Here is a 27,638-nt window from a genome sequence, read left to right as displayed (position 1 = left end):
CATGGAGGCTTCTTTCATGAATTTATAAGCAGGATATTGCTACTGCAATCTGACCATCTACTCATTCAGTGTCCTATAATTATCTATGTCTCTGAAGTACACAATCACATCTGCTGTAAATGCATTTAACAAGTACAGTGAAGATTTCCTGGTCTGACAGGTTTTTAACTAGCTTGCTTGATATACAATATTTTACAGTGATATGGAAGACAAAACAGAAACCCATACTTCTAAGGAGGACTCACATCAAAACATTTCAAAAGGATTCACAAATTACATTAAGCTACATTTGACTAGAATTAAATGTTTAATTGAAATTAGTTTATGTCTAGAGTTTAAGTGTGTGTTAATTTTGCCAGCTTTGTTTCAGTTGTTAGCAATATAAATTATTTTGTGCCTCTCAATCAGATCAATGTCTTTTTCCAGTTGTTTCATCTCCAACTCCAGCTTCTCCTTGTGAAATTTCTTCGGTAGAGTATCTATAACCACTGACAGTCCTTGGTACTCGTGATGCAATTCTTCCCAGTTCTTCTTCAGGCCCTTTGTTAAGTGAACAGAAACAAATTAAAACCATTAACAAATGATTTCACTTAAAACATTACATTTATGTTGTTTTAATACTTATGCTTTGCTTGCATGCTGATTTACTACCTGCAGAGATCATTTGTTATTTGGGAGAATCAGCATAGTTGTGAGATGCAAGTCACATGAAAAATCAGTTTTCATTTTCACTTTGCCAAATTTAAGATATCAGACGACTTCCTTTTCAGCCAGTGGTTACAACAGTATGACAGAACAGAAAAGCACAGCAGTGTTACTACTAACTTATTTTACTGTTACCAAATTTGAGCTGTTGTGCAGAAGACAAACACTTGTGAAGTCTAATACTTACAAAGTCTTGTAGATCCACATGCAAGTCAACTTTGTCTGATATCTTTATAAAAGTAAAACTAAATATATGTGCAAAAGGGATAAATGGCACTTAACTGAAAAAAGCACTTAAAATTGATTCTAATACTATTCTCAAAAATGTCAACAAATAACTGCCTTGCTACTTCACAAGGCTCTCGGGTATAGTGGACTGATGAGGGTAAGGGGGTGTTATTTAAAATTCATGCTTAGACAGTACCAACAGTACTGCTTTGCAATGCATAGGGTGATCCCCCCCCCCATTTATTAGTTTAGATACTTGTAAACTAGTAGAAATCAACTGGTTGTCAGCACTTGAACTGACTACTAATCTAATATTTCCAACACCAGGGAAGTGCCTTTTTAAACTAAGATTGAGACCTGTGTTGCCTGCTAATATTTTTCATTTGGGAAAGTTTTAGTATTTTTTTTTTCTTGAGAAAGAAGGGAATGTGCAAAGTTCTGAGGAATTATTTGCTGGTAGTTAGCTAGCATTGTAAGTTTCTATTGGCTGTTGCATGCTTTTGGCTTGCAATAATTTCTGCTGTCTTGCACAGCTTTGCCATGTTTGAGCTTAGCTGTGTGATACTGCTTGCCTATGAGAGTGATTTACTGGAAGTGACTACTGCTGACCTGATCCCTCCAACAACAGGCAAGTGCCTTTGCATTAAGTTACTTTTCAGACTTGTTGTCTGCCAGTTTCTTTACTTGGAATTATTTAAGCAATTTTCATGATGTGAAAGAATATATATTTGTAGAACAATTATTTGCTGGCAGTAGCCTAGCGCTGCAAATTTTTATTGCTTGTTGCTTAGTTTTGGTGTATTAAAATTTCTGCTTAATTGCTCAGATTTGCTCTTGTTTAAGCTGAGCTGTATCAGACTGTAGGCACTGGGTCCTGTTTCTGTACCTCCTCCCTCAGAAAAAAAACTGGTAACTATGCTGAGCTTTACACCAATGCATTATACGAACACATGTATACCTACATTGACTCAGCTGTACCTGATAGGACCAAATCAAGCTCCTCAAGGAAGAGCAAACCTGCCTGGTGGACAACTGCCATTAACAAGCTTTACAATAACAGGAAGAAATTTCTGTTTAAGGGTAAGAGGGAGAGAGCCCTGCTAAACTGGAAACATTCCCTCCTCAGCTTAAACAAGCAAATAAGACTTCTTGTGAAGTCCTCCAAAGTAAACTGAGTACAAATTAGTTTCCTCAACAAAGGATAACCACAAGGCATTCTATATTTACATCCGTAACCTATAGGAAAGGCCCAGATTTGTGCTGAACTGGTAGTTAATGATACCACATATACTGAGCCTGTGGACATAGCTAACCTGTTGGGCAATGGGTTCTGTGATAACTTCACTCACCTGTCCCCACCACACATACCCCATGACACCCCTACCACCTGTCCCCCTACCTTATATCTCTAAAGAGCAGGTCATAAATGCCCTCTCTAAAGCCAAAAACACAGCATCTGACCTGATAACATCCCAGGCTGCATCCTACATGGGCTCCAACATGAATTAGTATCATCATTAGGTACTCTCTTCAATCATACTGTAAGCACCAGCTTCGTACCAGCTGAATGGAAAGCAGCCACTGTTATTCACTTGCAGAAAGGTGGTGCTTCTACTGACCCCAGGAACTTTAGACCTATTAGCCTGACTAGCCTTATCTGCAAGGCCATGGGAACTAATCATCATGGACCTTATAAACAAAGACATAGGTGATCTCCAAACACTTGACCCTACTCAGTTTGGACATGTCAAAAGGAGATCATGCCAGTCACCAAGGCCCTGGATGAAGCGAAATCTGTGCATACAGCCCACCTGGACTTAGCCAAAGTGTTTGATACTATTCCCCACTCAAGAATCATTGACAAACTCACCCACCTAGGTATCAACCCTTATATCTTTAGATGGGTCACTAACTGGCTCACTGATAGAATTCATACAGACCTGTAACTATTGGTGTTCCACAGGGATCAGTCCTGGGATCTTTACTATTTGGATTCAATTTCTCCAAAGTACAAGCAAAAACTAAAGGTCTGTAGCTGACAAAGTTTGCTGATGACTGCAAACTGAGAGTGGTTATACAATCTCCAAATGATGTCAACATCCTACAAAAGGGTCTTACACAAACAAATAATTGGTGCCAAAGTCATGACCTTAAACGCAATGCCAAAACATGTATTATCATTCCTTTCAGTAAAAGCAATGGTCCTGCTGACTACCATATCAATAGTAACACCTTAAGTATGCAGTCAGTGGTGAGAGACCTGGGCATACAGGTTGACAGCAAACATACCTTTGAGCACCATGTCTCCACAGTGGTAAGAAGGGCATTCCATATTGCCCATCTCATAAGTGAGGGCATTGCCTCCAGAAAAAAAGAAGTTATAACTTCCCTGTACTCTTCCTTCATCAGGCTAATAATTGAGTACAGCACCCCTTTTGGTATGTACCTTTCCAAGCACCTGCAGCAATTGGAGAAACCACAAAGGCTCCTCCCAAGGAAAATTCAAGATTTTCAGCATCTGTCTTATGGGGATCATCTGAAATCACTGTCACTTTATTCTGTTTCATACAGACTACTCACAGGTGATCTCTGCCTTGTGTATAAGGCAATCTCTGACCCTGCTTTATTGGAAATGCTGCATATCCGTAAGTCAAATGGTACACGGTTTACTCGTTCTAAAGATTTTAACCTAGTATGTGACATTAAGAACGCCTGCTGGTATTTGTCTCCCAGAGGTTACCACACCTTTGGAATAGACTTTCACTTCATTTCAAACAGAGTACCTCTTTGGCCCTATTCAAACCCACTCTGGATGGTTGGATGGGTGACCATAAATTCAACCCAGGGGTTCCACCCATGTCCCTCTTGGACAGGGGCAATAGGTTCTGATCATGGAAATAAGGGTACAAACTTGGCTAGGCTTGTAAGGGTCCTAGGGCCATTAGCCTAGTAACTTCCTATGAAATCCCCTTCCAAGTAATCTAAACCTATTTACTGAGTGCTTCCATCTGGATTTGGTGCACTGTATTTTCTCCATCCTCACAGCTCTGCTCAAATAACTGCTTTCATTCTCCCCTCACTATTTTCCCTTCCATATAGCACTATTTAAATAATTGTATTTCATTCTCCCATCCATATGTGCTGCAGTGTTTTTCTCCCTCCTCAGTGCACTGTTCAAATAATCATTTCTCCTACAACTACACTGTTCAAGAAAGTGTAGCACCATATTCAGATAGCTGTATTTCTTGGACAAAGGCACTGTTTAAGAAATTAAAGCATCTAAACCCTTACTGCTTTAACTTATCTGCACATACAGACTGAAACTGTATTACAGTATTATTTTGTTCTTTATCCTGCAGCCCTAATTTTGTACTACCACACTTTTCAAGAAATGTTTTCATCCATTCCTACAATGCTGAGATACAGAACTGCCGATGTTTGTGGCAACTGTGCTACTCAGCTAATCTACTGTTAAAATTAACGGTAGTATATTTATTTCCATTTCTCAATCACGGTAGTGTTGTGTCCTATTTAATGTATATATCATACTGTATATTCTCAAGCTAATTATTCTATGCATCATACTGCACTGATACTAATTGTTATGGTACAATATGATCAATGCATATGCTAAACAGCATTACTGGCAATCACTGTACTAATATTGCACTATTTATTGTATATATCATACAGCAATAATTTTGTTGGACATTCTTGCTAAGAAACATTCTCCAGAAAGTTCTGCTACTAGCAAACTGGTTTCAGTTCAATGGTTGTTAGTGAGCTCTGCTATATGACTCATAGTAATTTTTGGATGAGCTGTGTGTTTTGTTACTGAAAGACAAATACACATTATAGGTATTAGGCAACCTATTTCCTATTCTACTCATGATAAAACCTTGTCACATTCATATATCATAAAGCACACTTGCACTTTAGCTAATATGGAACTGCAGCCAACTCTAACCCCTTCTTCAGCCAGCTAACAATACTTGCTGCCTTGAAGCAGCATAGAAACTACCTTCTGTTTATATTACCTCTATTCCAACATCACTCAGTATGTGAGAGGTGTAAGTACACAGTGAGGCTGGGGGCTCCCCTCTCACAACATAATACACTCAGTAAATACAACATGAACACCTACGGCACAAACCACCTCCAGTACACTTATTTATGCCAAAGTGGTTAAAAAGTCCATCCCTAAGTCTCCTAGAATTACTATTAAGAAGTTTCAGTCACCAGCCAGCACATCTACATCATCAACAGATATTTTGGTCACCATATGACATTACAAATTAATCCTGCTATACTGTATTTTTCTAGATTCATATAGTAAAAGTATATTTATTTATGCATTCTTGCCTTTTTGAAGCATTACTTTAATAAAAATACTTCAAAACACTTAATAAAAATACTTGGAAACTAATTGCAACCCAGTTCATGTGAGGGTCTAAATACGAAAATTCCTATCATCTTATTATATTATAATTATATTATAGGACTCACTCAGGTTTTCTGACATTTCAGACTGAGAAACAACATAAACATTGTGATATTCGCTAAACAAGAGCCCAAATCTTGGAAAAACACTTGTATTATTTAAATTTCCTTTGTGATGGCCAGTTTAAAAATGTTTGTTAGAAAACATAACAAAACAATCAGGAAACAAAACATCAACTATATAGAACTGAAAAATAAATATGCTTTGGGGTAAAAGAAACAGAAACGAGAAGATGTGCTATTAAAATAGATATTAATTTGTAAGTCTGGTAAATATTTTCAAGGTTAGGTTTTGTAACAAAATACCAATTTCAAAACAGATCTAACTCAGTCAACCATCTTATTTTTTAACAGAAAGGATAGAAGGGTTTTTGAAGTAACAGTTATGAAGATATGTGATTTAAATAACAGCCAACTAAAGGTCAGTGTAGGCATTGTTAGCAAAATAGTAGACCATCACTTTGAAAAACTGAATGAAAACAAGTTTCAAAAAGCAAAAGCCTCTGGTAATGATTAATGAAAAACAAACAAACAAAAAAATAATGTAACATGTTTCCTTACACAAACTGTAAAATAAAACAATTAAGCTAGCATTCACACAAAGTAGCACTGCAACATACTCTCCCTACACTGATGTGTTGGAGTTACATTACTGAATGATTTTCAGATTCACAGTCATGTATATTCCCATAAGGGCAACATCTCATTAAAAGAGAATTTAAATGACAATAAACTGTTCAACTGAGCAGTTCTTCATTGCTCAGCTATGCAACACCACCCTGAGCAGAAATTTTTCCCTGGTCCTACCAAACCATTAACAGGCACAAACCTCCCCACTACACAAACATACACAGATATGTACACAGACACACGCACTCATACAGATACTTGAAGATAATTATGCACATACATACACATGTTCACACCCATGCATACACATACACACACACACACACACACACACACACACACACACACACACACACACTGGGTATAGAAGGCTAAGCAGAGCAAAGCCACACTATAGATCTCTGCTCTTCTCAACCTAGCTACCCTGAGATAGTCTAAACTACAGGCATAGATATAGGCAAACCCCTGAAGAGATGCTGTGATAATCACTCAGAGACACAAAGTCAGACACATACACAGACACACAAACACATGCACCTGCACATTTGGAAATCATGAGCCCACATTCATGAATGCCACACATCATATCTGGCAACAGTCATCTAACAGAGACAAAAACACAGACACTTGCACAATCACACACAAGTAGACATACATTCCCATGCACACGTGACTGGCAATCTTCATGGGGTAAAGCTGTTGCTTTTTCGTTGCACAGTTTCCCCACCCCCATGCACATGTTAAAATACATAGCTGCACACCATTACCTAGTAGTGTACACAATTTCTGGGTAACTTGCATAATAAAGAGCGCAGGACTTCTGTACTAGGTAAGTATCGTAAATGAGCAGTGTACTAGGCCACTTATGGACCTCATTATCATAGAACCAGACACCAAACTACTACATTGAAATACCACACTGAAACTCTCCCTTCCCAGTTGTGCAGAGATGCTCTTCTAGGCAGATGAGTACCCTATGAGCCAGGCAAGCTTGTCTAGGACATATCCTGCAGTTAGCAGCTTTGCGTACTGGAAAACTTCCCTATTAATCCCAGTCATAGTGCTTTTCTGATGTTGTACCACTTTGCAGATTAGCTGGTGCTTTGCTATAGATAGCCTTTAAGACAACACTTTTATTTTATGGTCAATTTTGTGGGTATAAAGTTTTGAGCAGTAGGTCCAGAGTACGACCAACGTAAATGCTCATTGTCAATCTTTTTACATCATTTCACAACTAAATTTGAAATCCTTCTCTAAAAACTATTTATGTACAAAATGCATTCTTATATAAATTAGTAATATAAAAGTTCTGTGTGAACTTTAATTTCAGTTTGACTTTGCAATAGTCTAAGTGAAGATGCATTTCAAAAAATGAAGGAAGTGCTTGGTATTAACCTGTAGCATATCTTCCCTTTCTGCATCCGAAAGCTGTTTCATTGCACCTTGCCGAAGACGCTCCTTTATATAAGCATCATATTCTTCTTGGGCTTGCTTTATTTCTTCATTCTTTTGGACTAAATAATTAGGAACTTTTCCATAATCCTGCAAGAATATGACACACAAGTTAAATAATAATAATAATAATAATAATAATAATAATAATAATAATAATAATACAGTGAAATAGTTTTTATATTCTTCCACACAAATCATATACTATCAGAATACTCAAAACAGTAGTTGTGTGAGTATACTTTCCACAATAGTCAATGATCTTAGAATAATGGTATCACTGCTGCAGACAATTGCAATACAACTGGAGAAACATCTTTAAATAAATTATAGCCTCCTTGTGTGATCTTTCTTTTAAGCAGACAGATATGCTTATAGTTTATGTGAATGCCACTTTTTCCATGGCTATTTGATGGGACAGACCAGACCATAAAACATACAGCAAAAACACAATCTGGTTCATGAAACACAAAAACATTTTTATTAAAAAAAAACATAAAAACTACAAAAAATGGTAAAAATGCAGGATTATACATGTGTGTGTGTGTGTGTGTGTGTGTCTGTATATATGTATATATATATATATATATATATATATATATATATATATATATATATATATATATATATATGTATATATATATATATATATATATATATATATATATATATATATATATATACATACATATATATCTACAGTAAAATGCAGACAGCACTAAACACCAAAAATACAATTGTTTCTCTCTCTCTCTTTTTTTTTTTTTGTGGTGACAAACACAACTCAGTCTAAGAAATGTTCTCAAGGAAGGCTAAATGAGATCTGAAAGTTTAAAAACCCAAAATAAAAGATCACCAAAATAAAATCAAATGGAATGAATTTATAAACATACTATAATGAATCACCAACTAAGAGGCTAAAGAGGGTAATAGAGACACAAAACTCCTGATGAGTTAAAAATTATAATATAATAAATCATATATAAAAATATATAATACGTATAAATAAGTAAACTCATATGTAGTTAATAGGCATGCGATGCAGAAAGCCCTTAAGAATCCTAACTTAATTTCCCAATTGCCTCAAAATGCTATCTGGTTAAATTACTTGTTCAACGTCATACAGTAAGCAAATGAAGGCTGTGACAATCAAACGGTACTGCAGAAAGCATCTCATTAACAACTCATAGCCATAATTCTTTGCATTAACTGCCAGACATACAGCTTACAACTGGTACACACCTAACTTTATACATCACCAGACCCAACATACGTGCAGTACTGGGGGTGGAGGGAATGAGCCTGCCAAGTAGCAATTATTTTCTTACTTGAACAATGGTTGTTATGGTGAGTATATTCACACAGTTGTAGTATGTTTATCTGAAGGATTGTTTGAAGAATTATTGTTATAGGGAATATATTCACACAACAGTGCTATGCTTATCAGAACAATCTGTGCTGCAGGAATTACTAATGTGAAATGGAGGGAAAGAAGCAGTGTACCTATTTACATGAATGCTTAGATGGCCTAGAACATGCCTTTGGTGCCATTTGTATGCATGAGACTTGCAGCTGGAAGTTCAAAAACTGTGATTATTATAGTGCAAAAAAGAAGTTATGTCTTACCATAACATACCATCTGTGTTGTCGATCTTCACTAATCCTTGACTGTGGGCTTGGTTCTGAGCCTCAGAACTGGCTCGGCCGTTATTCCAGCTTGCACCTTCCAAAAACTCTCGAACTAAGCTCTACCCACAATGCTCAAATTACCTCAGATCAAGTTTGCAAACTATAGTGACCGATAAAAAAGAAAGAATAGATACGTGACCATATCAGTGTCCCTATTATGAAGCCAGTCTTTGGGAATATCTGATCCACCAAGAGTTCTAAAGGCAGGAGGAAGGAGGGAGGGAATGTCAAGGATTAGTGAAGACTGGCAACACAGACGGAATGTTATGGTAAGACATAGCTTCTTTATCTGATGTTGTCAATCTTCAAATAATCCTTGACTGTGAGACAAAGTCCCTAGGTACCTGAATCTTGGGAGGTCTCATGGAAGAATATCCCTGAGCACCATTGAGCTGAATGATGCATGTCCCCTAGAGACCTGGTCCAGTTTGTAATGAGTAATAAAGGTATGAGGAGATGCCCATGTTGTTGCTGCACAAATATCATCTAAAGAAGCTCTGGCATGAAAAACCTCCAGATGCTGTTATAGCTCTCATTGATTGTGCCTTTACAGGTCCTGGTGTGTAGAGTTTTCTGTTCTAAACATAAGTGATACAGTCCTTAAGCCATTTTGCCAGGGTAACTTTAGATACTGGACTGCCTAAAGATACTGAAGAAAGGGCAATAAATAATTGGTCAGATTTTCTAATATCCTTTGTTCTGTGAAGGTAAAAACATAATTGTCTGTGTACATCTAGAAAGTGCAGACAGTATTCTCCTTTATTGGAAAAATTGGGAAAAAAGACTGGGAAATGTAAAGCCTGATTGATGTTTGACTCAGAAACAACCTTTGGTAAAAAGTAAGGATTTGTCTGTAGGGAGACTCTGTCCTTATGAGGTATCAAATAAGGGGGTTTGCAGGACAAGGCTTGTATTTCCGATATTCTCCTAGCAGAAGTGACATCTATTAAAAATAAGGTTTTCCAGGACAAGAATTTTAAGTCACAAGTTGCTGAAGGTCAAAAGGGGGAGAAGTAAGAGACTGCAGTACCAAATTAAAATCCCATGGGGCAGAGGGTTCTTTATATGGAGGTCTGAGCATTAAGGTTCCCATCAAAAAGGCTTTACAAAGTTTATGTGACATAAGTGATGAACCACTGAAGCCAATATGGAAGTTAGATATCACAGCAAGATGCACCTGAATCATAGAGGCTGATGAGCCAGACTCAGAGTAAGGCTAAGAAGTTTAAAACTTTATCAACAGGTGGTGAATATGGGACAAGATTACAGTCTAGTGACCACTTAGTAAACGTTAGCCACTTGTTATGATATAATTTTCTAGTTGAAAGTTTGTGGTGGGCTAGAATGATGTGTTGGACTGGGGAGGTGAGGGAGGGATGCCTGACAATCATGGGAACTGGAGAAGCCACGAAGTGAGCTTGAGATGTTGTAGCTCTGGATGAACCAGTCCCCCAGGTGGGACAATAGGTTTGGAGCTGGGTCCAGTATCTAGGGTTTCCAAAACAGATGAGGCCATAGGAAGGGAAACCAGAACTGTTGAGGCCAGAAAGGGGCAATGAGAATTATTCTGATCTTCAACCTGCTGGCTTTCTTTAGAAACTGACATATCAGTGGAATTTGTGGAAAGGCATACAATAGACCGGGGGGGGGGGGCAATTGTGAAGGAGAGTGTCTCTGGGTGACTCCCCGGGGGGGGGGATTAGGGCAAAGTAACTGCTGCACTTGTTGTTCTGAGGGGACACGAACAGGTCACAGAAAGGTTGGCCCCAGTGATGGAATATCTTGTCCATCACCACTGGATTGAGAGACCACTTGTGAGGTATGAGGATGGTTCTGCTCAATTTGTCTGTGATCACGCTGGAGCTCCCTGGAATGTGCATTGTTATCAGAAAGTGGCAGAGGAAATTGCTCATTGCCAAACTCAGAGCACTTCTTGTCAAAGAGGGTAGGACCTGGTTCCCCCTTGCTTGTTGATGTGCCAGACTACTGACATATTGTCTGTTTGTATTGCAATCATTCCCAAGGGGAGGGTATCTTGAAATGCCTGCAACACTAGAGTACCATCCTCATGTCTAGGACATTGATATGAAAGATGGCATCCAGCTGCGACCAAGTGCCTTTGACTGTCTTTCCCAGTTAATGACCCCCCCACCCTATTTGGCATGCATCCCTGGTCACTATGGCTTGGGGTTGAGGAGGGACAAAGGGACGGCCCAATAATATCTCATTGGGGTGAAGCCAGCAATTTAGGTCTTCCTTGCAACAATTTGTGATCAAAATCAGGTGGGGCATTGGTTGATTCAATAATGACCATTGGGAGGCCAGAAGCCATTGAAGAATTTGCATGTGATATCTGGCCAGGGAAACTAGAGTGATAGAGGCTGCACATTGACTCTAGACCCTGTAGAATGAGTCTTGCTGCTACTTTCTTGCTTCAAATGATCAATTGTGATTTGATCCTTCGGACCCTTTCTATGGGAAGTGGCACAAAGCCAGTGACTGTGTTGAGCATAGCTCCAAATAATTCCAGGTGTTGTGATGGTTCTAGATGGAATTTTTTTGTAGTTTATAGTGATTCCTAAGCTGGAGCAAAAGAGAAGAGTGTAATCTCATGCCTTTAGGAGTTTGCGCCTGGTGGGAGCGGTAAGGAGCCAGTCATCTAGATATGGAAACACTTAGAATCTTAGCAGTCTGAGATGGGCTGCTACCACTGCCATACATTTTGTGAACACCCTGGGGGCTGTGGTGAGGCCAAAGGGTGGTGCTCTGAACTGATAGTGACTGGCTGCCAGCCAGAAGTGCAATAACCTTCTGGGCTGCTTGTCCATTTTTATGTGGTAATACGCATCCTGAAGATCTATTGAGCACATCCAATCATCTTTTTCCAAAAATGGAAGAATAGACTGGACTGAGACCATCTGGAACTTGGTGTGTTGAACTGATTTGTTCAACTGACTGAGATACAAACTCGGTCTCCAGTCCCCTGTTTTCTTTGGCACAAAAAAGAATCTTGAGTAAATTCCAGATCTTCTCTGGTCTGGTGGGACTGCCTAGATGACTCTTTTGTCAAGCAGTTTTTGAATGTCTAAGACTGCTACCTCCCCCTGACTGGGTGGTACATCCAGGATTCTTCTTGGTCTTTTTGGTTCTTCTGAAAGGGTGATGTTGTAACCTCTGGTAATGATCCTCTGCACCCATTTGTCAGTCGTTAATTCTAGCCAGGTAGATTGGTGCAGGGATAATCATCCCCTGACTGTCTCCAGAGGACGGCAATTGGGGCCTCGTCTCAGGAGAGCTGATATGAGTTATCAGAGAAAGAGTCTCTAGAACCCTGATTCTACAGGACATTTCTGCCTCTTGAATGGTGTCTTCCATTGCTACACCCCCCCTTTGCTTTAGGGGAAGTCATTGCCACATGAGTCCTGGAAAGGTCCTTGGGTCATTTTGAACCATAGCCTACCACTTCTCTGGTTCCTAGAATAAGGCTGCTGAGGAGTTGAAAAGCATATGCCCATGGCAGAAAGGGTCTTCCCATCTTTCTCACATCTGGCTAGAGTCTCTTTAAACATTGGGCCAGACAGGGATGAACTGTCAAATGGAGTGTTGACGAAAGAAGACTTAAATGGCCCCATGAACTCACATAAGTGCATCCAGGCATATCTCTTGATGGCTATGCCTGAACCCGCTGCTCTTGGCTTCCCTTTGGCAGCATGAGCAATGAACCTCATGGATGAACTGGAGATTGATTCTAGGATGGTGAGCTAAGAAGCAACTTTGTCTCAAACTCCTTCAGTTACTGATCCTGAAAGAGTATCTGAAAGCTCATTACAGATATCTTTGAAACCTGGTAAAATGTGCCATATAGTTCAAGGACCTAAGAGCAAAGATTGATGAAGCATATATGTGCTTCCCAAATCTATCCATCATCCTAGACTTTCTGTTAGGAGGATGGATAGTAGAACATTCATCAGCAAGCTCCTTTTTAGTGGCTGCTGCAACCACCTTGGCATCAACAGGAATACCTTTGGACCAATGTTGCTCATCTTTATGGGCAGAGAGAATGTGATCAGGCATCTTGGGTGATTGCGTCAATAGTGTTAGTTATATTTCAGGTCCACTGAGCAATCAACTTAATAAGATTGTCAGTGGGTGGAGAAATCCAAGAGGTGGAGGGCTGGGTATGAAAAGCCTCTAGGTATACCAATTCTTCTGAGTAAGGTTGAATGGTAGTCCAGCCACCCCTCTGCTTAAGGATTTCTAGGATGTCCCAGAAGGAAACATCTTTAGGGGGTGACAGAGGGGAACCTTCCCATTCATCAAAATAGTATTTTCTGTGAAAGACTCTTCTGGGGAGTCCAAGTGCTTCCTCTTGCACTTTTTCTTTGAAGGTACCTCTTCGGTGGGATGCTCTGAAGAGGTTTCCAAAGATGACATAACCTGAGAGGTTTGATCCTGAGAATTCTGTGCCCTCTGTCCCATGGCAGAGACTGGTGGAAGCTCCAGGTGTGGGGATGGACACGATGCTTGGTCTGACAGGGAAGGCATAGACTGTTTGCCCGCAATGTACAAGGCCTTCTCCATAGCCTGGAAGGCAGGTCCCTCCATAGAAGGATGGGAGCTCAGAACTAAAATAGACTCCTTCAGAACCATGGTCTCATCCCACACTGAGGAGGCCACCCCCAATGTAGCAGCCATCTGGCACCGAAACAATCGAAGCAGGAAAGGTCGGCACCAGGGGCTCCAAAATCTCAGCTGGAGTTGAAGGACGAATATGAAGGGGGGTAGAAGAAGGTACGGTTCCAGAGCTAACAAAGCTAGGAATCATGCATGGAGGTAATCCCCTCTCCGTCAGGAGCTGGTCCACCAGTCTCATAATATCTGACTCTGACAGACTCTTGGTGGACCAAATAGAGGTGGCCGTCTCTCCAAAAACAACTGGGAGGACAGTCTGCAAATGGATCTATGGAGGGGGAGTAGGTTGTATGAGGTAAAACTATTACCTGAGGGTCCTTCAGTACTGAAATATCCATTGGTACCAAAGGGAGAGTTGTCTGCACCGATACTGGAACTGAAGAGGTTAGTGCCGATGGCACCAAGGGATAAGAATCGTGGCCCACCAGTGTCGAGGAGGCTGTCATCATCGTGGGAGACTTGGTCAATTTAGAAGACAAGTCTGAGAGAGCTGTCGGAACTGAGTGACTCTGCTTTTTTGGTCTAGAGGAAGAAGTTGATGAAGAGGAGGAACTGGCTTCTGTCTTTGGACCAGATATTGCCTCTTCAAATTCAGACTTAAGAAGGCCTTTCAATATTAACTTGTGCTTGTGCTCTATCAGGGTTCTGGAACTGAACCCATGATAGATCGCACAGTCTTCCTGCAGATGGATTGCACCAAGACAATACACACAAAGAGTGTGTCCATCTGAATTCGGCATTTATCTATCACACTTTTGGCACCTCTTGGAGCCAGAGGTACCTTTACAGGGTTTGTCGGCCATATGAAAAAAGTAAGGCAACCTTATACACAGATACACACACACACACACACACACACACACACACACACACACACACACACACACACACACGCACACGCACACGCACACGCACACACACACACACACACACACACACACACACACACACACACACACACACACACACACACACACACACACACACACAGAATTTAGAATAAGGAAAGATTTTTTTTGTATCAGAGAAAGGGAAAAAAAGGGAAAACTACCAATGATGGTATAAGAGGTTACCCAAAGGTAAAGGGGGAAAACATACCAACAATGGTACTTAGGACTACCTAACAGTAAAGAAGAGAGGAAAACACAATCATGCACACATTAAAGGATATCTAGGGGACTGGAGTAGTATAAAAAGAGATAACAAACAAAATTTAAGACTGGATAGTAAGAAAAGCTGACTTACAGTTTCAAGAAAAGCTAAAGCTCGAGAGATTGGATTGAGCATGTCTAGCACTACGAAGTGGCAAACAAGATCTGAGGTAATTTGGTGAGGAGTACTGTGGGTAGAGCTTAGCTCAAGAGATTTTGGAAGGCGTGAGCTGGAATAATGGCAGAGTCTGTTCCAAGGCTCGGAACCGAGCCCACAGTCAAGGATTATATGAAGATTGTAGCTAAACCAAAATGCTACATGGTCTTGAGACGCCTATAATTCTTCACAACTGGTACGATAAAATGTGAACTAAAAGTCCAAAAGTTGCTATAAAATGTTTAATAAAATATTAAACACACAAACGATGCAACTCCAATTCAGTTAAGCGCTTTCACCCGCACATATACGGGCTTCATCAGAACTGAAGAATAATACTAAAACATTCACTATTTAAAAATGTTTTGGCGCCAAAATACAACAATGTCTTTTAAAGGTACATACACATATCTAACAATAATTCTAGTATTACTAATATATCATGCACAACATATATAATTAATTAAAACTTGAATTTCCTTGCAGTTTATTAAACCACTGCTTAAAATGCATAGTTGATTATTGAATGAATGATTGCCCTTTAAATGCTGTCTCATAACTACCTGAGAAGCTAAAGGTAGATAGAGAGGTTTACAAGTAGATATAGTAGATACATGTATACTAACAGAAATCCCGGCAAAGCTAGAATTATCTGAGGCAGAATAATACTGCAGTATATCACATACTGAACTAGAAGGTGGATTTATGGTATTCTTTTAACATAAAAGAGAAATTCTGGTCTGCTTATATAGATGATATTTTTTGTGGTAGGCCTTGTGACTTCTATCAAGATAGAGAAAAACCCCATGCAGAAAATTATATTGAAATTTCTCTTTCTGGTGGGAAAACAATGAGTTGTGAAGTGGTTGGGTTATGGTGGTTGATCCACTGACACATGTTAGAAGACAAACCATGGTGGCTTTGGCCGACAAGACGTATTATATAACTGTAAACATAAAAAAGGGCAACATTTCATTACAGAGGCTGTATTGTTTAGAAAAATTAATTAATTAATTAATTAATTAATTAATTCACTAATTCATTCATTCATTCATTCACTGCATTTGCAATGAAAATTGTGGATGTCTGAAATTGCTTTCCTCTGGAAAATGTGAACTCAAAAACAATGTCTGAATTCAGAAAATATGGCATTGGATATAGATATGTGTGCGTGTGTGTGTCTCTGTGTGTGTGTGTGTGTGTGTGTGTGTGTGTGTGTGTGTGTGTGTGTGTGTGTGTGTGTGTGTGTATAATACTTGTCCAATTAGACTCAGAAATGTATGCAAATCTAAAAGGATGTTGCAGGAAAACAGAGGAAAACACAAAATAACAAAGGTGTTCTATAGTGATTTCAGAAATCATGCAGTGTCAGACCATTAAGAAGAAATTTCTACCAAACATGAAAAAAAAACACCTTCTTTTATAATGATTGTTCTGTATGGATTCAGACAAATTCCATAAAAATAGCTCAAAGCATTACACACAGGCAGTTCAACAGTCAAAGAAACATCTTTATTTTTATTAGAATAATTAAACATTTTTATTAGAATAATTAAGACAATTTTATTTTTAACACAGCAGTAGAGTTTCTGTGTTGGTACACCTTTTATGAAATCTAAAAATGTTCTTTGCACATTATGCAAGATGTGGTACTCTACATTAAAAATTAATCATTACAATAAAAGAACAGTATCCCTTAAGGTAAAGAAACTGCGATAATTTATTGCATACCACTGCTCAAAGTGCAGAGTAGTTTTTTTAGGATGAAATGGGTAGTGCTAGATTTTCTCTAACATGTCCTTTTTCACTTTCTCATCCAGAGTTTTGTTTCTAAATGTTTTGTTTGGAAACAAATTGCAAATCCATAAGTACAAACTTACTACTTAGTCAGCAAGTCATTGGGCAGGATTCACGAAGCCTCCGTGTAAGAGTTATAACTCATACACGGAGGCTGCAGTTAAACGGAGTGATGTCAGCATGCTCTGCATATTAATGAGAGCATGCTGAATCACACTGAAGGCCAACACGGTCCGTGTAAGACAGTAGGGGGCGTGTCCATAGGCCGAGCCCTGTAAGCGGACACACCCCAGAAGAGGAAAAGTACCCAAAGGAAACACCCACGACAGAGTCCACGGAAATGTGAATAAACAGAACACAACACATGCCCCCACAGACTATGAACATAAAATAAATATAAATGAACATGTTATAATTTTTTTTAAACTGTAAAGATGTTTAACCGTGAGTGCTCGTTTGGTGGCGTGCCGTAAGCGCAGCTACAGTTAGCAGTCAGTGGGAAAGCATATAAAAACTAAATATGCAAAATAAACCAGGAAGCAATAGCGTAGCGGTAGAGATGCTGGCTGCAGAGCAGGCATTCATGGTTCGAGCCCCCACAACACCATTTTTTTTTGCAAAATAAGCAGGAAACAAGTCCCTGACAAATATGTAGACATAAAACCACAACTTATGTAAAATGTAATGAAATAGCCCATTCATATTGAAGAAATGTGAGGTAACAAAAGAATAAAAAATGCCAGATGTGCCCATAGATGAGCTACAGTTTAACAGGGTGAGTGTATCTGCCCGTAGATGAGCAGTGGTTTAACTGGTGCAAAATGAGTGCCCGTAGCTGAGCAGTGGTTTAACACGCTATATCTATGTGCCCCTAACTGAGCTGAGTGTAATATGCGTGCCGATAGCCAAATGAGGCTTAAAGCAGTGTACCCCGTTTGCGCGGAGCTGCGCACCGTGCAAACAAGCTAACTGACGGGCAACGTTGAGCAAGCCGTATCAAAACTGCCTTTACACAGGCACACCCCTCAGCATGTCTAGACAGTCATGAAAAATAAAAAGCAGTGGCCAGGTTTGAACCCAGGATACTATACACCATAGTCAAGGTACAGAACCACTAAGCCATGACAGCAGTACCTAGAAATGCAATAATAGCTAATATATAGGAATGAATACAAACTACAGCATGACAATGCAGGTTTACTGAAGTTGATACAATTCCAAAATGGCCAATCACAGATATAAAGCGGAAAACTGACTATATAAGCCCCATAGGCGGGAATACACAGCATAAACGATTGTAGAACAGACCTGCAGGCAGAATGTCAGGAGTAGGAGAGGGTAGTCGCTTTCGAGCACAGAGGTGGGGTGTTGAGGAGTCCAGGTACATAGCCTGGCTCCTAGTCCACAATCATGAGGCCCAACTCATGCAGGGCAAGGTCCTCTGGGGAGCATACAGGGCTGAGGCGTGGGACCAGTTGGCTCATGATCTCACCAGTGCCACAGGGATTCCAAGGACTGGTGAGCAGGCCCGTCACCACCATGCGGACCTGAAGAGATGCAAGCAGGACCAACTGAACCTTTGGATCCAGGAGGCCCGGCAAACACCCAACGCCCCACTACTGAATAAGTAACATTTAATTATGTATGTAAAAAATTAAACTAGCTGATATTATGGAGATGTGTATTCCAATATTACTTAATTTATATTACAGCTGCAGGTGTCCGTTCTGCGAACCGCAGAGCCTATGGCGACAGGCTGGTGCGGTTGCGCCACCAGGCAGGTCAGTAATCCACTACCAGTAACTGTAAAGAAATATAAAAGTATGACAGTCAGCAAAAGAGTGCAGTGTAGTCAGTAAGGAATAAAATCTGCAAGTAACAGTGTGAAAGTGTATGCAAGTATTGCTTGATTACAAGAGTTTTCAGCCTGTAAGTGTAACCTAAACATGAAACTGTCCGACATATATTCTGAAATAAAAATGCCCTGCCTGTAAGAAAATAGTACACAACCTGCAGCAGGCTGAAAAGTATAGCTGCAGAAGATGATGAAATCACATGTGTGAAATATATCCCTGTGGAAATACTGAAACATGACAGAAGTGAGACTGCTGGAAAGGATTGTAATAACTACTGTTAAAACATGTCAATAAAGCCTAGAAGTACCATCCTGAATAGTAAAATGAAAGCAAGTGAGAGAGTGTGAGAAAGTGTCATGAATCCAGCAATACAGTAGTAATAACCCCTGAATAAAGTATACTGCAGTCAAGACAGAATGAAATGCATGTGAGATTCAAAACCAAACAGCGAAATCTGTTCAAAGTGTTGCTGCATGTGGAATGTGTATCCCAAAATCTGGATATGTTGCTCTCAGTCTGAAATACGCAGATAGGATGATTGTCTGATATACCAAACTTCCACACTTGTCTACAGCTATATAAAGCAAAAGTAGCAAGATGATGTAGCTGAACAAAGCTAGATATGAATGTGCATGAAGAACACTAAAATGTATATTGATGTTGGAGTAACAGTCCTATCAGCAAGGTGAAATAGTTATCATATAGGAAAATAGAAGTTATGTTCTTACCATAACGTTCCATGTTAGTTGTCTTCTTCTCGCCTTCTTCTTGCTGGATGGGTTCGGAGCCGACCTCGGCTCCGACTCGGCCACTCTAAAAGCTCGAGAGTTGGTTCCACCGGCTCGAGGCTCCCCTTATATCCCACAATGCTAGGCGAGAGTTACCTCAGATCTCGTTTGTAAGCTAACCCCAGCTTATAATAGTAACAGAACAACTATAAACAGAGTCCACCTCTAACAACAGGGAGAAAGAAGGGTGACCTACATCCTGATCCAGGAAATATGCACAACAGCATATGCCTAAGAAAAGAGGTGGTAGAAAGAGAGGTCACAATCACAACTCCTCTAGGTCTGTCCAGGCCAGGGGGAAGGAGGGTGGGGCTTAAGAAGAAGGCGAGAAGAAGACAACTAACATGGAACGTTATGGTAAGAACATAACTTCTATATGTTAAGTTGTCTATCTCGCCTTCATTCTTGCTGGATGGGACCGTCCTAGCACCTTGTCCCGGTGGCCTAACGGAACAGACTCCTGAGAACAGTGGAACCAAAGTTAGCTCTATGCCTAGAAGCTAAATCCAACTTATAATGAGAAATGAAAGTGTGAGGAGTAGCCCAAGTAGCCGCTGCACAAATGGTGTCAATAGGCAGTCTGTGTTGGAAGGCTATGGAAGTAGCCAAAGCTCTGGTGGAATGGGCCTTAGGTTTGTTAGGCAGCCTTTGGTGTCTAATTTCATAAACAAGGGAAATCAGAGATGTTAGCCATCCAGATAATGATACCTTTGAAACTGAAAGTCCCTTTCTGCCTTCTGCATAGGAGACAAACAGCTGGTCAGATTTTCTGAATTGTTTTGTTCTATCCAAATAGTACCTTAACTGACGATGAACATCTAGCCAGTGTAATTTTTGTTCAGACCTATTGGAATATTCTGGAAAAAACACAGGGAGGTCAATGCTTTGATTTAGATTAGACGTCGAGGCTACCTTAGGCAAAAAGGACGGATTGGTTCGTAAGGATACCCTGTCCTTATGGAACAACAGATAAGGAGGTCGACAGCTGAGTGCATGAAGTTCCGAAACTCTTCTAGCTGAAGTAATAGCTACCAGAAAGAGCGTTTTCCATGATAGCAATTTTAAAGAACAGGAGGCTGCAGGTTCAAAAGGGGAAAGAATTAAAGAACTCAGAACTAAATGTAGGTCCCATGGAGGAGGAGGATTTCTTATAGGAGGTCTGAGAAGAAAAACTCCTTTCAAAAAGGCCTTGCAAAGTTTGTGGGACATTAAGGCAGACTCAGAAATACCCACATGAAAGTTAGAAATAGCTGCCAATTGAACTTTAAGAGTAGAAGGAGATGAACCTGCATGGAAGAGTTCAGCTAGAAAATCAAGGACTATCTGGATAGAAGCAGTGAAAGGATCTATGTGCCTTCCTTGAGCCCAATATGTGAAGCGTTTCCACTTACTCAAATAAATCTTCCGAGTGGAAGATTTATGGGAAGCTATCAAAATATCTCGAACGGTGAGATAATTGAGGAAGCCTGGCTAAGGTTGGAATTGGAGGAACCAAGCAGTGAGGTTCAGAGAGGGGAGGGAGCGATGAAACTGACCCGACTGATGGATCAAAAGATCTGGAACTAGGTCCAGATGCCAAGGTCGCTCAATAGAAATTGATGTAGAAAGGGGAACCACACCTGTCGAGGCCAGTAAGGAGCAATGAGGATCAACGAGGCCTTCTGAGCGATAGCTTTCTGTATCACTTGAGAGATTAGTGGGAAGGGAAATGCATACAGAAGTCCCGGGGCCAAACTTGGACTAGAGCGTCTCTGCTGGGATGGCCTGGTAAAGGGAATAGAGTGAAATAATCTCTGCACTTGCTGTTTTGGGGAGTAGCAAAAAGATCGCAGCAAGGCTGACCCCACTTGAGAAAAATTTCTCTCACAACAGAGTCTTTCAGAGACCACTCGTGAGGCATGAGAATAGCTCTGCTCAACTTGTCCGCGATTTGATTGGGCTTCCGGGGATGTGCGTTGCTATCAGAAACCGCTGTGAAGAAATCACCCATTGCCACAACCTGAGTGCTTCTCGTCACAGGCGGTAGGACCTGGTTCCGCCTTGTTTGTTGATGTACCACACTACAGACATATTGTCTGTCTGGATTGCAATCGTTCCTAAGGGAAGAGAGTCTTGAAGGGCTTGCAACGCTAAAAGCACTGCTCTCATCTCCAGAACATTTATGTGCAAGTGGCATTCGTCTGGTTGCCATGTGCCCTGGACCGTCCTGCCCTGATAATGCCCCCACCCGATCAGGAGGCGTCCGTTGTCAGAGTAGCAACCGGAGGAGGAACAAAGGGTCTTCCCAACAAGAGCCGAGGGAAGACATCCACCACATGAGATGATTCCTGCACGCCTGCGTGATCATAATGGTGTGGGACATTGGAAGTTGCTGGTATGACCATTGTGTAAAGAGCATCCATTGAAGGATTCGCATGTGGAATCTGGCTAATGGAAGCAGAGGTATGGCCGCCATAATTCCCAACACTTTCAGAACTAACCTGGCTTTGATTCTGTTGTTGTTGAAAAGGAGTGAGACCAGTTTGTGTATGTCTGTTATTCTCTGATCTGTTAGCCTCGCAGACATGTCTACTGTGTCTAGATTTGCGCCTATGAAGGTAATAGTACGACAAGGCGACAAAACAGACTTTCGCAATTTATTGAAATGCCTAACTTTTGACAAATGCGAAAGGTGTAATCTCTGGCCATCAGAAGGAGATGCTTGGTGGGAGCTGTGAGGAGCCAGTCGTCCAAATATGGAAACACCTGGAATCCTTGTCGTCTCAGGTGAGAAGCTACCACTGCCATGCATTTGGTAAACACCCGAGGCAGTGGTGAGACCAAAGGGCAGGGCCCTGAATTGAAAATGACTGGTTTCCAGCCTGAAGCGGAGGAATCTTCTGGAGCGTCTGTTCATTTTTATGTGATAGCACGCATCCTGAAGGTCTATAGAGCACATCCAGTTTCCTTTTCCCAATAGGGGAAGGATGGACTGCAGCGTGACCATCCGAAATCTTGTTTTCTTGACTGATCTGTTCAAGATACTGAGATCCAAAATTGGTCTCCAGTCCCCTGTTTTCTTTGGAACTAAAAAGAACCTTGAGTAGATTCCGGATCCTTGCTGGTCTGCTGGAACTGGCTGAATTGCTCTTTTGCAAGCAGCTTTGAAATTTCCAAAACCGCTAGATCCCTTTGAGCGGGTGGAACATCTGGAAGGGATTTTTGATTGGTTTGGAATGCGAAGAAAGGGAATAGAATAGCCTTCGAAATGACGGACTGTACCCATTTGTCTTGAGTCAGGGATAGCCAGGCTTCTGGGTACAGTGACAATCTTCCCCGACTGCCTCCGAAGGTGGGCAGTCGGGCAACACCTCAGGGATGCTGAAAGGGCTTATCAGAGAAAGCTTCTCGATTGCCCTGGTTCTACGGAGCCCCTGCCTCGAGGGCGTCTACCATTGTTATTCCGCCTCTGCCTCTGGCGGGAACTGACTCTGTCGCCAGGCTTAAGTCCCGTGAGATTGTTTACGGAACCACATGGTCCCACTTTTCTGGCCTTTGGGGTAAGGCCTAGAAGGAGTAGAAAAACGGACTCCGATGGCAGAAAGAGTCTTGCCATCAGTCTCGCACCTAGTCAAGGTTTCTTTCACTTGAGGACCAAAGAGAGATGATCCATCAAACGGGAATTAGTGAAAGACGCCTTGAAGGGTCCGCAAAATTGCATAGCCGCATCCAGGCATGCCTACGTAAGGCCACACCTGTCCCTGCGGCTGCTCGCTCCATCAGCCACATAAGAAAGGAGGCATGGAGGAGTTGGCTATGGAGTTAAGGGTAGCCAGCTGAGTGTTCATCTTATCTTGAAAACCCGCAGCTGTAGGGTCCTTCAACATGTCACTCGCTTCTTTAATCAAGTCCCTTTGAAGACGAGTAAAATGGCACAGGTAGTTCAGCGACATAGCAAATGTCGCTGACGAGAACATCCGCTTCCCGTACCTGTCCATGGACCTATATTCCTTGTTAGGTGGATGGACAGGTACTGAAGGATCAGCTAGTTCCTTCTTAGTGGCAGCAGCCACCACCATAGCATCCACAGAAACTCCTTTTGTCAAGAACTGTTTGTCTGCTGGTGCCGTTATGAATTTTGAGGGTCTCCTGGGAGTGGGGTCCACTGAATCAGGAGCCGTCCATGCCTTTTTAGCCACCACCTGCATGAGGGGGTCAAAGGGGGGAGACACCCAGGAGGTGGAAGGACGAGAGCCAAACGCCTCAAGGTACACAGATTCATCCTCCGAAGGGTTGAGGGCTGGCCAATTTCCCCTCTGCTTGAGGATTTCTAGAATGTCTGCAAAAGAGACATCTTCAGAAGGGGAACGGGGGGAACCCTCGGAATCCTCTAAATCTGTGTCAGATGTGATGGACTCAGGTGAGTCAATGTGTTTCCTCTTACACTTCCTCTTCCGAGGGGGCTCTTCTGCCAAATCAGGAGAGGCCTCGGAAGAGGATGAGATCCCCACAGGGGGTTCCTGAGGAGCTGGCTCTCTGCGGTCCAGGATGAGGGAGTGAGTCGACTTGACCTGAGGCACCGTAGAGGGAGGGGCGGACGGAGCCGACTGTGGAGTAGAGCCAAGCTCTAACACACTCCGCATGACCTCGAACGCACCCCTGTCAGGCAGAGCCAGAGGTCCCCGCTCCGAGAAGCTGAGAACCTCCCTCGGCACCGACAGTGATGGCTCCGAGGCCGATGTCGGAGCCGAACTCACCAGCGCCGAAGCTCCGAGAGGAAGAGCGGGGTCGGACAAGGGTCCGATGCCACTCACCCCCTCGGAGCCAACGAGGGAAGTCCGGCGCCGAGATTCCTTGAAAGAAGAAATCAGAGCCGATGACGGAGCCGAAGACATCTGTATCGGCTCCAACGCTACCACAGTCTCGGTTCCGAAACGCCCCGGCTCCGAACTCAACTGAGTCGGAGGAGGAACATATTGATGGACAGGGGCAGGCATCGACTGATGAGTCGGGCTCTGAAGCATTTGGGCCAGTGCCTAGGACTTAAGAAGTCGACTCACTACCCTCTGAAGGTCATGATCCAACAGCCTCGATGACCTAGAGGAGTGAGATTTATGGCTCTGTTCAGACAGCAGAGGAGATGATGGAGCCGAATGAACGGAGCCAAGGGATGGTGACCTAGATCTCTTCCTAGATTTCGGCTCCGAAGGTCTGGTCGGAGCCGACAAGGGGATTTCTAATACCTCGGCTCCAGCCGGAGCCGAGGGAACCACAGAAGCTGTAGACTCATCGGCTCCAGCCGGAGCCATTGCAGACGTAGGTTTAGCAGCCTTAGGTCTCGGCTCAGTAGCTGGAGCCGAGGACCTAGAAGCCTTGGAGGGCTTCCCAGAGACAGAAAGGGAATCCTCAGGCTTAAGTAGACCCCTTAGGATCAACTTGTTCTTTCTTTCCTGCAGGACCCTGGGACTGAAGCCGTGGCATACAGCACAGGAGTCCAGCAGGTGCAAAGGCCCCAGGCAGTAGACACAAGAAGTGTGACCGTCTGTCAGAGACATTTTCTGACAGCACGCATCACACTTCTTGAAGCCTGAGACCTTTGTGTCTTTAGACATCCTAGAACAAGAAAGTGTAACCACACACTCAGTCAGACACACTGATTACACTTATCTTATTTTAAAACTCAAAAATAAAACAATTAACTAAAAGTTTTAATTAAGAGCAACACACACACACCACTTAGGGAATGGGGGAAGGCCAGAAGGCCCGAGGGAGAACTTTTAAGTTCTTGTGGGAAAGAAATGGGATTTTATGAAAAACAGGGGTAGAAATCCACTAAACTAAGGGAAAAGTAGTTAAACTTAAAAATATAGGGGTTTAAGTATTCTAACTTTACTGAAAATACACTTACCAACAAGCCGGTAGAAAACCAACACCTCGATCGCTGTAGCGGCAAACGAGATCTGGGGTAACTCTCGCCTAGCATTGTGGGATATAAGGGGAGCCTCGAGCCGGTGGAACCAACTCTCGAGCTTTTAGAGTGGCCAAGTCGGAGCCGAGGTCGGCTCCGAACCCATCCAGCAAGAATGAAGGCGAGATAGACAACTTAACATCTGTAGTTAGAACAGTAGTGTGTATATAACTGTAGCTATTAGAAATGTACAGCATATGTATTGTTATTCGAAGGTGTTAATATTACTTTCTTTACCCCACCCTATAACCACATATAACCCACTCCACGTGAAAATGGTATGTGCAATCACAATTAACACCCCTGGATGTTTGTCCTGTTGGGTCATATATATTTGCATGTCCATTGATGCATCTGCCCTGTTCATACATCCACACCTGATGGCCTGTTGCCATCAATTAACCCTGCATGTTGTTGGACTGCGTATTTCTGTTCAAATTATGCATGTGTTATGCACGCTGTTCAATGGTGTGAATATCTGGGTGTTTGGTTAATGGGAATACTAATGCATGCTGTTACAACTAATTGTGAATGGTATTATATGTCACTAACCCAAACTGTCATGACATAATGCAAAACATAGGACGACAGGGAAGGCGGGTTCCAGCGGACCCACCTCTCCCACCTCAGCTGGTGAGTGCACCTGGCACTAGTGCCGAGTCTGGACCCTCCTCCGGTGGCCCTGTGCCACCTGCGGGTGGAAGCGCTGCAGGGGATGGGGCTCACCCCCCCTCTGCAAGTGTGGCTGGAGGAGATCCACCACTCCCCCTCCATAGCATCCGGACTGTGGTGCGTAGGGAGATTCGGGACTCTGTCCTTGAGCCCCTACGCCAGCTCGAGGCACGGGTGGCGCAACTAACGGGCATGCCTGTTGCCCCGCCTACACAGCCCCCAGCACAGCCCCGTCCTGGGCAGTGAAGGAACAGTGGCAACTGCCTATGGGTGGGGATATCAGTTCCACTGTTGCCATCTGTGGGCTCATGGGCTCTGGATATCCAAACCTCCGTCCCCGTCAATTGTGTAACCCCCCCACACGTGTCATACACCGCCCCTGTATGCATCTTGTTTGTCTTGTCTGTTTACCTACCCAACCTACCTCCCCAGCTGAACCGACTTCCTTCACCTGACATACCACTCTTACCTGAAAAAAAACAAAAAATAAAAAAAGGGCACTCTGTACCCACAAAAAAATTTTGCCCCATACATAGCTGCCCATTCCGCACACATGTCCGCTGGACATGGAACCTATCAATTACAATTGGCTGTACAACAAGTATTATTGTTGTCCTGACACCTTTTTCAGGTGTGGAAGGTTTCAAATGTCACACCAAATTACATACATATGCACAGCTGTTGCTGATGAAGAAATGGGCAGCTATGGGCCTTACCTACATCCCTCCTGCACATCCCAAGCTTGTTTCCCTACAGTCTTACCCTCTTTGTGACCCCTTTTTCACCACTTTCCTGTCTCCCCATTTTCTTTTCTTTCAAAGAAAATAGCGTGGGTGTGCGCCAGAGTAAGCACCGTTAAGCGGTTGTAACCGGGTGTGCGCGGAGCTAACCACCAGTGCGCATGCGTGAGCTCCGCGCAAACCAGCACTAGCCCGGTTACAACTGCTTAAAAGTGCCTTAGTCACTGTGTTTGACAGGTCCTGTACTCAGTTCAAAAGAAAAATAAACTCCCACTGTCAGTCCCGAACCCAGGACCTTGGAAACACTAGTCTGTATAACCTACCACTAAGCCATGACTCTTATACAAAAACATTGTGCTAAAATAAATATAACATGTAAAAGTAGGGATGAATGTAAAGGGAATACAGGATGTGTAGTACACAAAGCATGTCATTTAAAATAAATGTCAAAACTACTGGATTTCCATAATAGTAGTGTGTGAAAAGAAACAGCCATGCTAGTTGGCAGCCTGTAGATAATAAGGTCAGTTAAAGTACATAGATATATGTATGCATATGTACATATATATATATATATATATATATATATATATATATATATATATATATAAATATATCTATATATAGTTGTAGG

At 42.1% G+C, this 27,638-nt stretch overlaps 1 protein-coding gene across 1 annotated transcript in view; it reads right to left on the bottom strand.

Annotated features, from left to right (window-relative positions):
• Positions 1-284: 284 nt before the first annotated feature.
• ENKUR (enkurin, TRPC channel interacting protein) overlaps positions 285-27,638 on the bottom strand; it is a 137,374-nt gene continuing 110,020 nt past the window's right edge. Inside the window, exons 4-5 of the mRNA XM_044089835.1 lie at positions 7,459-7,605; positions 285-540 (exon numbers count right to left, since the gene is read on the bottom strand). Of these exons, the coding sequence (XP_043945770.1) occupies positions 367-540; positions 7,459-7,605 (321 nt within the window). The 3' untranslated portion in view covers positions 285-366. The remainder of the gene's footprint in view (positions 541-7,458; positions 7,606-27,638) is intronic.

This window comes from Protopterus annectens, chromosome 12.part0 (genome assembly GCF_019279795.1).
Source record: "Protopterus annectens isolate FY-2018-M chromosome 12.part0, PAN1.0, whole genome shotgun sequence".
Lineage (NCBI taxonomy): Eukaryota > Metazoa > Chordata > Ceratodontiformes > Protopteridae > Protopterus > Protopterus annectens.
This window is presented reverse-complemented; position numbering and strand designations above follow the sequence as displayed.